The sequence below is a fragment of the Hydra vulgaris genome, chromosome 08 (genome assembly GCF_038396675.1).
Source record: "Hydra vulgaris chromosome 08, alternate assembly HydraT2T_AEP".
In the NCBI taxonomy this organism is placed as follows: Eukaryota; Metazoa; Cnidaria; class Hydrozoa; order Anthoathecata; family Hydridae; genus Hydra; species Hydra vulgaris.
The window spans coordinates 33,352,608-33,371,214 of record NC_088927.1 but is presented as its reverse complement, the minus strand read 5'-3'; the positions used below and the strand labels follow the sequence as shown (position 1 = coordinate 33,371,214).

Here is an 18,607-nt window from a genome sequence, read left to right as displayed (position 1 = left end):
TGGAGGTCTTACCCCACCCCCATATACCCCCCTTTCATATGCTTGGTGGTTTAACACTTCCTCCCCCCCCCCCCAAATTCCATTCACACACACAAATGTAATAATTTTTTTTGCGCTGTTCAACCTTTATATTTTTAACAGGCCATAAACGTGAGCAGCATTTACCTTTTATTAATGGGCAAGAGAATGGACCCCCCTTCCCACTCCCACATACGCAAATTACTCAACTTGGGACACCAATCCAACCCCTCTTGGTGCATACGTAATATATGGATGGCCCCTTAGTTTAGCATCTTTATTTAAACCTATACTATCTGATAAAAATTGACAAATAAGAGATTTTGAACTGACTACTTTAACACTTTTTGCAGTAGAACATGACATATAAATTATCTTAAAAAACCGTAAAATACTTTCATCAAAGACTTATAAAATAGCTAAAGTGAGAACGAATTAAAAACACATAACTTTTCAAGGTGAGCTTAGTTAACATATATCAGATCTTTTTCAAAACAACAATTCTCTTCAGAACAAACACCTATTAATAAATGCAAGACATTTTTGTAAAAGGATGCTGTCGGATGCAAAGCTTAATTATTCTGACTTCATTAAATCTTATCACAGAAGTTATGCTCTAGAAACTTTTGGAAAATCTTTAACAGCATCATTAACAAAAGTAGGTCTAACATTCTGTCTCTCAATCAACTGATCTTATTACCTCTCCCAAGAACAAGTCAGAACTATTTGCAAAGAATTCCAATTAAACAGGTTAACCCATTGCTAAAGTCATATCTCAATTAAACTCTTCTACGGTTTCTTCTATTTTTACAGCTTGTGGTCCAAAATTTCTGTCATGATCTTAAAAAAATATTCTCTTCAACTCTCTTCAACTCTCTCTAAACTATTTAATAAGCGCTTGACTGAGTCTTGTTTTCCTGCCTGCTGGAAAACAACAGCTGTGCCAATTTTTAAAAACTCTGTAGTACATTCTACACCTCCAACAATTGTCCGATCTTCTATCTTAGGTTTTTGAGCTTTTAATCATAAAATTTTTTGACTCAAAGAACTAACTGTCAGACAATCAATGTTTTCGATCCTCTTGCTCTTCAGCTGACTTGCTAACTGCTGTAACTGAAAGAATGTATTGTGCATTAGATGGAGGCGGCAAGGTTAGGGCTATTACTCTTGACATATCTAAAGCTTTTGACAGAGTTTGTCATGCTGATCCATAAGCTGGCATCTTATGGTGTTACTGGAAAAGTTTTTGAGATTATTAATTTTTTTTTCTAACCACTTGATCAAAGTCATCCTTAAAGGCCAACACTCTTCTTCATTTCCAGTTACTTCTGGAGTACCTCAAGTTTTTATCCTTGGTCCTGTTTTGTTTTTTATCTACATTAATGATCATTAATGTAGATAAGAATAATAAGGATATACAATAATATAATAAATAAGAACAACACCTCTATTTGCTGATGACTCAACTTTATATTCTAGTCACGATAAAGTCTTCTTGATCGCTTAGAACAGGCAACCGATCTTGAATCTGATCTCACTTCTGTAACAGATTAAGGCTTGCAGCAGCTTGTGAATTTTTAAACTTCAACGAAACTCAATTAATTACTACAAACAACTATCACAATACTGTTGATATCATCGATATAGGAATGTCAATACTGACATTCATATATTGATGAATGGAAACCCTCCATTCTCTACCTCTACAAATCTCTTATTCACCACTGTATGGAATACTGTTGTCATATTTGGACTGGTTCTTCTAGTAAAGTCTTTTCTCTTCTAGACAAGATTTAAAAATGCATTGTAAACTTAGTTGGACCTTCTCTATCTACTAGACTTGAGTCTCTCATGTCCCATCATAATAAAGCTGCATCTCTTTCTCCTTTTTACAAATATTATAATGGTCACTGCTCTGAGGAGCTATCATATCTAGTTCCACTGACCAAAATTCATTCTTGCTTGTCATTCAGCAAAGTATCATTCTTTTATAACTCTCTCTCTCTACTCTATAACTCCTAAACACAAACCTTGACGAGCAATGCGGCTGAGTGAAGAAACAAGTTGATTTGAAAAACCATAAGTCCAGCTAGAGGAGGGCAACCAATGATTGTTCATTTTATCAGAAAAAATAAACAATGGTCAGTTGTCCCCCTCAGACAGGTCTCAAAAATGGTCTGGGGGCATCAACACCTGGCAAATAATTTAAGTCCCATACATGTATGCATGTATGTATATTAGGGTTATGACTTTTTTTCAACCCCATGCTCCTGTACTGTAGTTTGATGAACTTTTACCTAAAAAGCACGAAATGAACTATTATTTGCATATCTTTTGAAAAAAGTTCACCCCGCCATTGAAAAATTGATTTTTCAATTGACATAATAAATTGACATAAGTATTGATTAGGGTTATTTTCTAACCCCATGCCCCATGTATTGTAGTTTGATGAATTTTTACCTAAAAAGCACGAAATGAACTATTATTTGCATATCTTTTGAAAAAAGTTCACCCCGCCATTGAAAAATTGATTTTTCAATTGACATAATAAATTGACATAAGTATTGATTAGGGTTATTTTCCAACCCCATGCTCCTGTATTGTAGTTTGATGAATTTTTACTTAAAAAGCATTAAATAAAGTATTATTTGCATATCTTGTGAAAAAAGAAAACTTCGCCATTGAAAAATCGATTTTGACATAAAATCGATTTTTCAATGGGGGGGGGGGGGGGGTCAAACTTTTTTCAAAGCTATGCAAATAATAGTTCATTTCGTGATTTTAGGTAAAGGTTCATCAAGCTACAGTACAGGAGCATGAGGTTGAAAAAAGTTCATAACCCTAATGTGTATATATATATATATATATATATATATATATATATATATATATATATATATATATATATATATATATATATATTGCCTGCACCCGCCTCTGCACCCGTGTTAGTCAATTTACACAGGCAAAATATAGCTTGTGCAAATATACAATTATACATTTTTAAAGGAATCCCCATGTGCCGAGACAAATTGTGTTCATATCTTAGAAAACATTCAAAAAAATGTTAAAAGTTGATTAAACTTTCCAAAACAAATTATAGAATGAGATATCAACAAAAGCATTTGTTGTTTTGTCTTTGGGTTGAGAGCCTAATTTTAGGCTCTTAAATCTGCATAGGTTTTTCTGTTAAAATAACATCTGGTTTCAATAATGAATGCTTTCACTCACCGCAGAGTTTTTCAAACTCAGTTCAGCTTTACACAATCAGATTGGGTTTTCTCCTTCATGTTTAGTTTGTGGTGGTTTAAAAAGTGTTCTCTGTAGTATGTTTTCTGTTCAACATATCGCTAGGTGTTTGAGTTAGAACAAACTAGCATAATAAAAATAGTAATTAGACGATGCAAACTTTAAAATACACTGGATGAATATTTTTGTTATAAAATAAGTAATCAATTTTTTTATGTACAACACTAAGTTCAATACAATCCAACATAGTTATTAAATAATTAACTTTAATTAAGCTTAATAAATTCAAAAAAATGTTTTAAAAATGATCTTATAAATATTTTATGTTTATACTAAGTTATATTATATTATATATATAATAATTTATGCTTATAATAACTTATATTTCTAATTCAAGAAACTGTTTTTAAAATGATCTAATATATATTTTTCGGATATATATATAAAATTGATATTAAAAACTTGAATCTTATAGTTTTGTTCAACTGCCAAAAGGTAAACCCCTACATTTTAAACTTGTTTTAAGTTTTTTCAAAGAAACTTTATTGACGCCAAATATAAGCGCATTAAACTTTGCGAGAAACAAAATAACGTTAAAAATTAAGAAGCTTTTTGTTAATATCTCTTTTAATAATTTGTTTTGGAAAGTTTAATTAACTTTTAACTTATTTTCTATTGTCTATCTGTGATATGAACACAACTTGTCTCGGCACTTGGGGATCCCTTTAAAACAGCAAAATTTAATGTTTTTTAGATTGAGCTGTATTTTACTTACATAAACAAAATTATTAAAAAACATTTAGCAAACTTAAAATAAAATATTGTTCTAAAAAGTATTACATAATTATACAATAATAAAAAACCAAAAAATGTTTATTAATTGTTATGTTTTTGAAAGGGTCTTTAAGGTAAAAAAGTTAGTAATTGAAGATTTTTTTTTTATATTATGACAATTAATTTTAAATAAACTTGATAAGTTCAAATGACCAGTGTAATTTTATTAAAAACATATTTAAAAAACTAGTAAAAAAACAACAACAACAATAACAACAAAAAAACAACAACAATAACAAACTAAAAGCATTAGTAGTTTATTTAAATTTTTAATTTTTGATTAAAAACTTTTTGAAAATAAAATATACTTTTAAATACACATTATTTTTATAGTTTTTTATAGTGATTTTAACTTAGTATTTAAAATAAAACTTAATCTAAGTGAAAATAGTAGTCACACGCTTATTCAAAAAATAAATTAAATCTTTAAGATACAGTAATAAAAAGTTGTTTATTTAAATTTGAATTAAAATTTGAATCAAACACATTTATTCAAGTTTTAATTACTAAGTCTTTTCTTATAATTATGCTACAGCATGGGGCTCTCAGTGGCTGGTTAACTTTAATTCAGATAAAACTTAAACTTTCTTAAGCTAATCTTTATTACAACAATTTAGATCTTCCTATATTTACGAACAGTAATGTACTCAATGAGTCATCTACCCTTTGTCTTCTAAGACTAACTCTTACTTCCAATCTTTCTTGGAAACCATATATCAAATCCGAAATTAGCACCTGCTAAGATTAATCAAGAGATCTTTGCATCTGCTAAGATCTTTCTATTGTGACCCACACTTTCTTACTCCAGATTCAATTCTTTATCTCTATAAATCTCAAACCTGTTCTTGTATGGAATACTGTTACCATATCTGGAACAGATCTTTGAATGATATTCTTTCTCTTTTAGATAAGGTGGAAAAACGCATTGCAAACATAGTCGGACTTGCTCTCGCAGCCAACCTTCAACCATTGTCACATCGTAATGTTGCTTCTCTTTCTCTTTTCTACAATTACTTTTATGGGCACTGCTCTAAAGAGGTAGTGTCTCTTGTGCCATCTACTAAAATTCATTTTTGTGTTACTCATCATTCAATAAAGTCTCATCTTTTTATGGTGACTTTTAATTGTTCCAAAAACTCATTTGTCTAGTTTTTTCCTCAAACATCAGTTCTTTGGAATTTGCTTCCTTAACCTTGTTTTCCTTATTCATATAATTTGCAATTTTATAAGTTGTCTGGTTGTCTGTTAATGGTGTTAATCTTGCTTTATAAACTTCATATTTTCTCTTCCAATAACTTCCGATTCTAAGGCTTGCAGCCTTGTTGGAAGTGAAGATGTTTATATGTTATATTATATGTTATATTTATATATATATATATATATATATATATATATATATATATATATATATATATATATAAACACATAGACACACATACATATATATATGTATATACATACTCACAAACCAGCTGGTATTGGGCTATTGAAAGGTTGCCCTTTTTCTAAAATTGTGTAATCATATCATCTATAGGGTGTATATATATACTAGGTAAAAAAATTAAGAAAAAGAAGAGCAATCCACCATTGTTCATTTTATAAGTTTAAAAATTGTTAGAAAATCATTATTATTAATCTATTTTAATAGTTTTTACCCAAGTGAAATTTTTATTAAAGATCAACAAAAATAACTTTTAGTTATCTTTGTTGGTCCTTAATATAAAAAAGCCAAAATATAACTGAAAGACAAGTTTAAATTAAATGTGTGCCCCAAATTAAACTGAAAGTCTAATTTAAATTTTTATGCTGAACTTAATTAAAACCTTTAAAGACTTTTAACTGAACTTTACTGAAAATAAAAATTTTTATATTGAAAATATAATTTAGATATGAAATATATTTTTAATTTCCATGCATTAAATAATGCAAATAAAGTGATCATAATAGAATTAAGTGATCGGGAATTGAGATATCTGAAAGATCTATGTACACTATGTATCACATTCCTCTAAGCATTAAAGTCAGTTGATGTATGTAAACTCATTAAACGTTCTATTTTTTATCAATATATATATTTCTGTTCATATGATAAAGAACTTAATAAAATTATGATAATTAGCTCATGCATTTTCCATGCTAATTATCATCTACTTTTTAGTTGCTGTTATTTTTTATTTATCTTTAACAAAATATATTTATTAAGCAGAAAATCTCCTTTTCCAGAACTTTTTTTTAGATTTAAAAAACAAAGACATGTTCACCATTAAAAAATACCTTTTAGCAAATATTCTCAGCAAACTTTCTGTTTTTTGAAAGTCCTTGACTTGATCTTCTGACAGCAATAATGCAAAAATAAACTTTCTAAAATATATAAATATCTATCTATATATAAATTAATATAAATATTTAATGTTTTGTAAATTTCTGGTAAATTTCTTTTTAAAGTAACATCAACACAAAATTTTAAAGAAAACCTTAACAAAATATCTATAAGAAATATGGTTTAACTATGTGCAATCAAACCTTACCTTGTAAGGTATACCATAAGGTATGGTTTAATTATGTGTAATCAAACCTCACCTTGTGGAAAGGTTTTATTGCAAACAATTTTTGTTTGCAACCAAACTATTTCGAACAAACTAATTTAAATATCTTAGGTTATATTGTAAAAAAGAACTATAGGTTATTAAAGTTTATAATAACATGTTAAACTTTTATTTTTATATTTTCAATAGTTTAAAAATAATAAACTTTATTTAAGTTTTTTTCTTTGTCATCACTCACAAAAAAAAAAAAAAAAATTTAAATACACTATTATAAAATAACATACTTGTAGTATGCAACTAGAATATACAATAAAACAATGCAAAATTATAATATACTCTATTATCTAAAACTCTATTATTTTTAAATACAAAAATATAAAATAATAAAAATATAAAAATAAATTATAAGATATAAATCTTTTAGTAAATTTTCTTTCAATAATTTTTCCATTTTAAAAAAAAAAATTAAATTATATAAACTTCAAAAAAAAAAAACTTCAAAAATAATTAATTTTAAGAAGAAAAAAAATCAATCAAAATTGAAAATAAAATTCTTTTTTTAACATAAAAATCGAATTACCTTGCAACAATTTTAACATGTTTCTCAATAAGTATCTCATTATCAATCATTAAATGCAATGCTTTGATAAACCTTTCTTCATCACCATTACTTGAAAAGCATGATTTACAAATGCACGAAACTAGTAGATTAATTAGTACCTCAATGTCATGCTCTTTATTCAAATAATTTAAAACCTGCATCAATTTTGTTAAATCAAGGTTGACAAAAAGCTTTGTGATCCTTAAGAAAAATATTTGTAAATTTATATAATAAAGAAAAATATTACTTATAATAAATACACACAAGCACACACACGTATATAGTATACATGTTACTATTACCTGCAAGATCAGAAATTTGCTAAATTGTTAATATTTATAATAGACTATTGCTACTCAGAATTTCATGTGTTACTACAAACATCAGCCAAGTATCTTATTTTACTACCATTTATATAGCAGAAGTTAGGATTTATATGTGTAGTTTAGACTGCTTTGGGGCAAAATTTGTTAAGGTAATATCATTTATAATTTTTATTTTTATTTTTATTTATTTTATTAGTCATGAAACTTTATAATTTTTAATTATTTGATGGTAAAATATAAATTTGTTTAAAAATTGTTTAAAAAAAATGTTAAAAATGCATTTATATATATGGGTATGGGTATTATTTATATAAAAATGCAAAAATAGAAACTATAATATTATATTGGTATATAGTAGTTGGATTTATAGCAAGCTTTGTATTTTTTTAATAATAAGTTATTTTCATGACAGCACTTCAATATAATTTTGGTTCAATTATATAGAAGTTCCTTATGTTTGGATATGATTTAAATGCAAATTTCAAATATTTTAAGATGTTACTTACATAGTAAGTACCATCTTGAAATATTTGAGTAAGTGGTCGTCAATAAAGTAGGTTTTGGACACAATAATATGTCGGAACTCAATGTCTAAAATGATTTCAAGATTTCTCAAAATTGAACTAGCAGTTAGGAAAAGATTGGAGCTTTTTAATGTATTGAAAATGCGACCAACTGATAATGAGATTAAAACGACTAGACAATTAGGAGATTGTTTAGAAATTATTAAAGCTGGCGCTGACATTCTTTGTAAAAGAGATTTTACTCTTTTTGGAGCTGAAAAAACGAATTTATTTTAATAAAATTAAAAGACCAAGATACAACAATATTTTCTTTTTTTTTGAGTCTATGATCAAAAGAATTTCCAACAGAAGATATATTGGAATTGCAGACTTAAAAGATATTTAGAGGCACCAAATCAGTATGATCAAGCTAAAAGAGATTCTATTTTGACAAAAAAAAGAACATTCTGACAAAAAAAGAACTTCCAATTTTAGCAAGAGATAATTCTTGTCTTTTTTATGACCATAAAGATCCTAAAGAAAGCATCAGTTGAATGTAAAGCCTCTAATGTTAAAATTGAAGAACCTTTGAAAAAAAAGAGTAAGGCTGAAGAACTTTATTATTTCATAGCCCAAAACTCAAATTTAATGATGAACATGGCTTCCTTTAATGTTTTTGAATGTATCAAAATGGAAATGGTTGTATTTGAAGGATTTGATGACTGTCCAAAAATCTTTAAAAAACTACACAATGCTTTAAAGTTTTTAAATGATTGTCACATGTTATTTGTGTTCAAATTTAAAAATTTAGTTATATTTTCTTTTTTTAGGTTATATTTATATAGTACAATAACACAAAAATGTATGTAAAATTTATGTTTTGAAAATAACTAAAATTACTTAAAATTACTTTTTTTAATTAGTTTTTTTCCTATCTAAAATTATTTGTTTTAAATTCATTCGTTTTTTTCTTATTGTTATTACAAATAATTTTTGTATGTTGCAGTATTGACTAATGGTAGCAGAGGATTCTTTATAGGAGAACTATTGATCTTTAATAAGACATAGTACAATAAGAAATTTTTCTTTTAGATTTTTTTAAAAGAAGTTGTTTATTAATACTAGTCGTAGGTAAGTCGCACTCAACGAAAGCATTCTATGCAATTCACTCAAGACAACATTTTAAAAACTTAAATAATTAAATAGCTTATTTAATAACTATATAGTTATATATATATATATATACACACATATATATATATATATATATATATATATATATATATATATATATATATATATATATATATATATAATATATATATATATATATATATATATATATATATATATATATATATATACATATATACATATATATATACATATATATATATATATATATAAATATATATATATATAAAATATATTTATAATCATATACCAAAAATAAATAATTGATAATCTTTATTCACCTCCAATTAAGTCAGAAAAATTTCAAATCTCAAAATAATTTGTGTCAACTATTTCTGAAAACTTTATATATATGTTCAAAGGAAAAATGTCTGTTGTCCAGAAACAACTTTTTACCTTTCGGGTGTAATCAGTGTTTAGGAGTTGCATAAGGTCGGTTGTCCAGATATGTCCTTTTACTTTCTAACATTAAATTTGTCTGTGAACATTAGACGCTAATCTACTATCTTGTTACTAAGTTCACACTGCATCATCTGTCAAAGTGCACCAAAGAACAAACAACTCTGTGTAGTATTATTGATGTTTTTTTACTCTAATTAAGTGATTGTTTTTAAAAGTTACAATAATATTTAATAATTTCGACACATCCAGTCTTTAAAATGACTAGCAGAGGTAAAAAAGTTATTGAAATGGTCGTAGCCATGAAAAAGAAATGTGAACATAAACAAACAGAAATTTGAGGTAAGAACAATACTCTATTATTATTATACAAAGATATATAAATTTATGTTTTATAATTTTTATTCTTTCCTATTCAATCACTTTACTAATCTTGTTACGTGATGTAACAAGAAGAAAACATTCGTTTTGAGGTTACTTTTTTCTCACACCACACCACAATATTTTTTGTAATTTCACTGCCAACAATGTTTGTTTTATTTATTTTTATTTTAGATGTGAATGAACTAAGTAAGGAGCCACCCAATTATTCTACAGAGCTGAATAAAGATGAATGTGATACATTTCCGGTAGATAGTGGTGCTACATGCTTTTGTGTAAACATCTAATCTTTTTGGTTTTAATAATTGGTATATCCCTAACGTTAAAAGATTTTATCTTTATATTTCAGATGGTGTAACCAATAATGAACCAATTAATATGCTGCCCACTTTTTCTACAGAGCTAAATATAGAAGGACATAGGAATATATACGAGTTGGATGAAGGTACTACATGCTTATTTGTAAAAAAAATCACAACTTTTATGATTAGCTCATTATAAAATCGAATTTTAACCTTCTTTTTTTTTACCATTTAGGTAACCGAATGGAAGATAGTACAATGTTTCAACCAAGTACAAGTGGTATTCAAAAAACATCTGATTTCCTTTTATTCAATCCTTTGTCATCTGAATATGATACTGATAATGATAAAATTTATGAACCCAATGAAAACAGTTACATCTTTAGTGATTCAGACATTAATGAAGGCCAAAGAAATAATCCTGTGAATTTATTGCTGAACAGTAATGAAGACAGGATCTGAAAGTAGTGATGAAGAGTTTGCAGATCTCCGAGAAGAAATTTTGGATCGTTTTGAAGCCGTGTAGAGGTTTCGGATCTACACAAAGATCGCCGGATAAAGGGCAAAAAGTGTGTCAGGAAACCAGAACAATAGAATAATGAAATTCAAAAAAGGAAACGGACATCTATAGAGCAGTATGTAACAAAGGGTGGGAGAGTAAAAGAATCTAGGGTGATGAAAGAGTGTCGTTGCTATCTTAAGTGTGGTGAAAAAATTAATGATGTTGACAGAGCACTCATATTTGCTAGCTTTTGGTACATTAACAAAGCTTGGACTCAGAAGGCACAATATATTGCTTCACTTGTGAAAGAAAAATCTATAGCACGATCCAGGCCTAGGAATAATGCTCAGAACCAATGTCATCAAAATACAAAATGCTATTCATTTGAAGTGCGCGACAGAATAACTGTATGTAAAGTATTTTTCATTAACACACTATCCATTGGAGAAAAATTTGTATCTGTGGCATTAGATAAAAAACAAAAAGGCTCAAGGGGGACCTATATTACTTGATCAACGAGGAAAAAAAGTGCCTCCAAATAAAACTACAGAGTTAGTTTTAAATGGTATTAAAAATCACATTAAAATATCACTGTTGAAGAAAGTCATTACAGTGGAGAACGTACAAAAAAGTCATACTTTAGAAGTTTTTTAAATTTAAATATCATGTACAATTACTACTAAGAACAGTGTATGGAAAAAAATATTTGTGAAAGTCAAGTCGCATCTCATTACATTTACTATAGAATGTTAAACGAAGATTTTACCTACTCCTTTAAAGAACCAAGCAACGACACATGCGATGTGGGTGATTTGTATCGTATAGCCTTGGTTAATGCCAAAACAGAGGCAGAAAAAGAAGAAATACAAACAAACAAAGACAATCATCAAAAAGAAGCTCAAAAAATATTGGCTAAAGGTAGCAATGTTCAGAAGGTTTTAATGGTTGATCTTCAAAAATGTCTACTAACTCCCTTACTTAATAACTCTTAAAGTTTTTTTTTGAGGAAACTCTGGACCTTCAACTACACTATTTTCAATGATGCATCCAACAAAACATATTGCTGTATGTGGGATGAGACAAAGGCAGGCCAAGGAGAAATGAATTAGCCTCTTGTTTACTGAAGCAGGCTTCAAGTACTTCTTTGGAAAACGTCAAGGAACTAACACTGTAGTCAGATAACTTTCTAAGCAAAACCGCAATTCGTCCATGCTTGCATTCTACTCTTGGGCTATTATAGAGAGAAAAAAGAAACAATTGAAGAGTTTCAGCATGTCTCCATACGACTAGGTTCAATTTGTGAGAAATTGTAATCCAACAAAGCCATTTGTAGGGTTTGACTTGGTTATAGAAGACTCTAAAAATTTTTCCTCCTTACTTGAGGACAAAGGTTGCTTTTTCAATAGAAAAAAGATAAATAATGGAGAAAAGCTCAGTATATCATCTTGTGTTTAGTTGCAATTCAAAAAATCCCATCCCGGCATTGTGTTTTTCAAGACTGATTTTATTGGGAAATTCAAATCCGTTGATATGCGCCGTAATACAAGAAAATAATTGGTAATGGTCAACAATGTTCCTCCAATTCGAACAACACCTAAACCTATTGCTTTACCAAAATACAGAGATCTCATGACAGCCTTACCATGGGTTCCTAGTACGATGCATTCATTTTACAAAAGCATTTCTACTACAAACAGTAACAATGATGCAAGCATTGATTAAAAATAAGTAGTGATGCTATGTCGAAATTCTGCTAACGGTAATATTATCTTTTTTTTTTTTAATTAATTTTTAAATTTTTTGTTCATGCCCTTTACTTAAGTGCAAAATAATAATGAATAATTTCTTAATTTTATTTTTACGTTATTAATTATTTAACAAGTCATAATTCTGAATTAAGAAGTCGGAACAACTTAATAAACATCTAACCTTATAGCATTAGAAAATAAAAATACTTAAAAATAACAACTTATTTTTAAGTATTTTTATTTTCTAATGCTATAAGGTTAGATGTCCACTAAAAATGATAAATTCAAAATATTATTATTTTTTGTCAAAATTAAATTTCAAGTGCCTTATGATGTGCCTTATTATCTGACAAATTAATGAATGTGATTACAGTTAGTCTAAAATTGACAACAAATTTTTAGGATTTCGATTATTAAAATAAAACATTACACTTGACAATTTTATTTTAATTAATTTAGTTTTAATTTATTTTATAAATCTAATTACAAATTAAATGATTTTTCTTTTAACTATTTTTTTAACTTTTTTAAAATTAATTTCATTTTAATTTTAACTGTTTTGTTTACAACTCAAATAAAAGATTTGAATTAAAAACTTAGACGTTCATTTACCTGTTTTTATTTTGCTTATTTTATTAAGAATTTAAATTAAAAACGTTAAATTTTATTTTGTAATATTTTATTTAGAAATTAATTGAAACGATTGTTTTATTTGTATTTTAATTATTTTATTTATTTAATTGTTAATGAATGTTTTAATTTATTAAAACATTTGCTTTTATTTTGATTTAAAACTTAAATAAAACATTTGTTTTGCTGTATGTTTTTAAACAATTTTTTTTAGAATTTAAATAAAGTTTGCTTTGCTGTTTTTATTTTAACTACTTCATTTAGAATTTTAATTAAACATTCATTTTACTGTAATATTTTTTAAAATTAATTTGCTCAGAACTTAAATAAAAGGGTTTTTTTTGTGCATTTTTTTATATTAATTATTTTATTCAAAATTTAAATAAAATGTTCATTTTACCATTTATTTAAAATAGCACATGAAAGTTTTTAAATTTTGAGTTCAGCAAAAAAATACTGATCTCTGACACTGTGGGTGCTTAAATTCATACATCAACTGAGGGTTTGGGGTCAGACAGCAACAACAACAACAAAATTTTTAATTAAAGCATGCATTTTAAGAACTTTGAAAATTTTTTAAATTTCATTTTGTTTAATAATTAAATTTTTTATTCAATTGAATTCAAATAAAACAAAACTTTTACAAAACATATAAGGATAAAAGTACCTAGAACTTATCTTTTCCAGTTTTTGATGTACAACAACAGAAAGTACACATAATAAACCTTCCTCATACCATTCAGTTTCCAGCGACTAAAATAATTCAACTAAAATAATTCAACTAAAATATAACAACTAAATCAAACAAATTTGTTTAAAACACTTTTAAACAAATTTGAACAAAAAGACTATTCACTTCCTATGCTCCAAATAAGGAACAATGAAAGCACAAAAAAGCATTTGTTTTTTTTTTCTATGATTATACAACAAATGTATACATTTTTTGGTATGACAAATACAAAACTTGTAACTGTGCAACAAACCATAATTTATGTAAATTGTAGTCTCTCTTCAATTGCTCTTGAAAACAACAAAAAATAAAACAATTTTTCAATATTGCGCTACAAGTAATGAGTAAAAAAAATTCTCCTATGGTTAATTACCTTATACCTATTATTATTATTAATATAAGTGTGATATTAATTTTAATATAAGGCACATTTCTTATTGTTATGCGACAGTACCAACTAACCACTAAAGTAATTTCAGTTAAAGTAATGTTTATTTACTTTTTTTATGAACAAAAAAAATGCAGTTCTATTGACAAAGCAGAAAGTTTTTATTTACATTTTTTTGTTGTTTATTTTTGTTTTTATTGTTATTTTTTGTTTTGACTATAAATAGGCAGAATATGTGAGGAGTGTATATATATCGACTGATTAAAATCAGTTGATATATATACACTGATTTTATATATATATATAGTATGAGTGTATATATATCGACTGATTAAAATCAGTCAATATATATACACTTCTCACATATTCTGCCTATTTATAGTCAAAACAAAAACTAACAATATAGGTAAAACATTTAAAAGGTACATTTAAAAGGTAGAATATTTAAAAGTTGACTTTAAAAAAACTGTCAAATGGTTATTATGACTTAATAAAAATAATATAAGTCAAATTAGTATATAATTACAAAAGTCAAGTTGGTATATAATTACAAAAGTCAATTTGGTCTATAATTACCAAAGTCAATATGGTACATAATCAGACATTATTTTGAATTTTTTCAAAAACATTTATAAAAACTATTATGTAATGTTGTCTTATAATATTACATCTTATAAAATTTTATTGCATAATAAAAAACAAGAGAAAATTAAAAAAAAAATTTTAAAACCTTCAAATGTATAAATGAAGATTTTTTGCATAAAATTTGGACTTATTTTTTATAATTTTTTTGTATTTCATTATTGGAACAGGTATGTTCATAAATTAGACTAATATTTTAACATGCTCACAAGAATATTTTTATTGATTTCAATGTAAAGATGCTTACTCATTACTAGTACTAATTTGATAGAAACTTAAAGCTATTAGAAATTGGACAGAAACTTTAAGCCATTAGAAATCAGATAGAAACTTAAAGCCAATAAAAACTTGATAGAAACTTAAAGCCAATATTGATTAAGATTTGGCTTAAAGCTAAATAAAAATAGAAACTCACAACTAAATATCTACTTTAGAAGAATTTTATAATTGGATACTTATTTCAATAAAAACTTAAATAATCAAAGCAACTAAAAATGTTAATTATCTATTTTAAGAGATTTTTAACCAAATATTTACTTTGAAAACTTGGTAAAATATTCAGGAACCATTTATGACAATATTCATTTTAAACGCATTTATGTATTGTGATAATATATTTTGTTTTATAATATACTATTTGATATTACGGGCTTGGACAGGAATGACAATCAAATGCTAATGAAGACCACGAAAACTTTTTTTCTTTGTTGAAAACTTGACCACGACTGTTTAAATGTTTTGATGATTTAAACATTTCAGAAATGTGCTGAAAAAAGAAACACTAAGCTAAACTAAAACTACACAAAAAAACTAATAAAAAAAAAACTGATGAAAAAAAAATCGATTCTTACGAAAAAGAAAATATATAAGCTTCTAAACAAAACTTAAAAAACTTAAAAGCGAAAATTACTTTTTGTTAAATTTTTAATTGCGTTTGAAATAAATAAATTTAAAACTTATGAAACATTTTAGTAAAACTATGCAAATTTATTTAAATTATTGAAAAGAAAAAATAATATTTTTAAATTGTATAAACACTTTTTGTAAAAAATTGCAAAAAAGTGTTTCAAAAAATAAAGAAGTCTTTTTAAAATAGTATTTTTTAATTATTTCATGCTCTGATTTGATCTCTGTTTTAAAAAAAGACTTTAAAACAATTCTTTTTAAAAATAAAAAAAAATAAATATAAATAAATAAAGCAATTAAATCACTTCATTGCAATAAGAAAATTAAATTTTACTTATTCATAATTAAAGTAACTTGAAAAAAAAACTTATACAAGATTTTTAGAAAGACATGGAAAAATAGTTTCAAACATTTATATTTATCATAAAAAATACATGGCTACATAAAAAAAAAGTTTAAATATAACATTTTTGTTAATTTACACAAATTGCCTTTGCGTAAAATAAAAACTTGGTCAAATTGTAAACAAAAAAAGTTATAAGCGTGGTCAGTAACAACGTGCGATTGCACCCCATTCCTGTCCATGCTTGATATTATATTTTTTTACTACTAAGAAGCAGAAAAGACAAAAATAAATTTAAAAAAATTTATCAAATTAAATATTCTATGATATTCTTACCATTAACTTTAAAATATAACAGTTCAAAGAATGATTTAAATTTTATAAAATTAATACAAATACTGGTTAAAATAACTTTACCTGAAAAATAGCTTGAAGCAAAGATTTTGTGACATCTCTAGCCAAATTTACTTTTGAACTTATCAAGCCAACAATCATGTAAAGAGAGCATACAAGATCTTTATGATGAATCTTTAAACTAGAAGTAACTATTGTTAAAATAAATGATAAAAATTTGTTTTTAATTGTTGATTTGGAATCTATAACAGAAATAAAAAGCCGAGCATGAAATGAAAATATAATTCGAAAACCGGACTTTGGGCTGTATTTTAAAAGTTCTGCTGATTGCATTGTCATATCATGGACAAACCGAAGCATGCCTTCACTTTTTACGCAATGTTGAACAAGAGTATTAGTACTGAAACCAGTCCCAGACTGCTTAAATGGTTGCAAAAAAAACCACAACTGATCATTTTCAAGCTCGCCAAACAATTGAACAACTCTGCCAAAGAACTGTGTTTCATGGTAAGGTAATAGGCAGCCAATTAATGCATTTTTCTCATGAATATGAATTTGAAATCTTCTAACAAGCCATTCAAGAACGCGGTGGGCAGGTTTTAAAAGAACATAAGGTGACAAAAACATCAAAAACATTGACAGTTTTTTACTCAATCTACGATTAAAATCTTTATTTTCCATATTGCGCTGTATTTTTAGGGCACTTCTAGTAAACAGATCTTCAAACTGTTTAAAAACAAAATCAATAGAACAAAGATTAGTGAATCCAGTAATTCCAATTTCTAAGATAGTGTCATTATCAAGTGTTGCAGATGTTTGAGCATCAAACAAAATAGAATGCTTTATTGATAAATTTTGTTGGATAGCAGCTTGTCCAGGAATTTGTAAACTCTTTAATTGATCCGACAAAGACATTTTATACTACAAAATAATAATTTGAAGATATATATTACAAATTAAAGATTAAATTAGAAATAATACAATGCATATATATAATACAGATAGATATTTTTGAATTATTTACATAATAAATAAAAAAACTTCAATCAATGTTTGCTCTGCATATAGTTAATATTCTAATTTTTTTTACTAATATTAATTTTTCACAAATTATAAATACAGGTATAATTCAAAACTATTTATAGCATAGCATTATCAAATTAATAAATAAGCAATATTAAAACTTATTAAATCTTGATGCAAATTATTTTCTTACAGAAATCAAATTTCAAAAATAATATATATTTTTGTTATTATAGTTAAAATTTTTATAAAATTTCACTTTTTTTGAGACCTAACATTATATGTTCGACTCCCACCACGTCCCTGGAAGTACCGCGCTCAACTTAGTTTCTCCGCGCAGCGGCCTTGCTTGGCAATGTTCGTGTTTCGGAGTTTAAGACTTGAGAGAGGGTTGCACCACGAATAACAACTAAAAAAAAAGAAAAAATATATCATTTTAAAGAACTTTTTTTTTCAAAATATCAGGGACCTGTCTGATGTTTAAGGGTCTTGAGCAACCCTTAAAATTTTTTTTATTCAAAAACTTTTTTAATTTAGTATTAACTTATTACATAGAACACATTAAGGGGGTGGCAGCAGACAATTTCATAAAAATTTGTTTTTAGAATCACCCTAGGGAACACATACAAAATTATAAACAATGAACACATACAAAAATTATAAACAGAAATTAGAACAATGATTGATAAATTGTTGTACAATTATTATTACAAATAATGATCATTAACAATAATCATAATAAACATTAATTTAAGCATTAATCAGAACCATCACCAATACCATATTATTTACAACTTTTTTTATCAACCAAATTATCAAAATTTACAGAAATTGATTAAACATCACTCATACAGTTACAAGCTAATCAATAGAATGACACCTAAAAACATAGAATACACCAAAAAAAAAAAAAAAAAAAAGTCACAATCTAAATAATTATAAAATTATTAAAAAAATATTATTTCTAATATGAACATATAATTTTAAT

At 26.2% G+C, this 18,607-nt stretch overlaps 1 protein-coding gene across 1 annotated transcript in view; it reads right to left on the bottom strand.

Moving 5' to 3' along the window:
- LOC100209945 (HEAT repeat-containing protein 1) overlaps window positions 1–17,515 on the bottom strand; it is an 88,088-nt gene extending 70,573 nt beyond the window's left edge. Inside the window, exons 1-4 of the mRNA XM_065803477.1 lie at window positions 16,660–17,515; window positions 13,901–13,986; window positions 7,228–7,449; window positions 6,376–6,462 (exon numbers count right to left, since the gene is read on the bottom strand). Of these exons, the coding sequence (XP_065659549.1) occupies window positions 6,376–6,462; window positions 7,228–7,449; window positions 13,901–13,986; window positions 16,660–17,511 (1,247 nt within the window). The 5' untranslated portion in view covers window positions 17,512–17,515. The remainder of the gene's footprint in view (window positions 1–6,375; window positions 6,463–7,227; window positions 7,450–13,900; window positions 13,987–16,659) is intronic.
- Window positions 17,516–18,607: the final 1,092 nt, after the last annotated feature.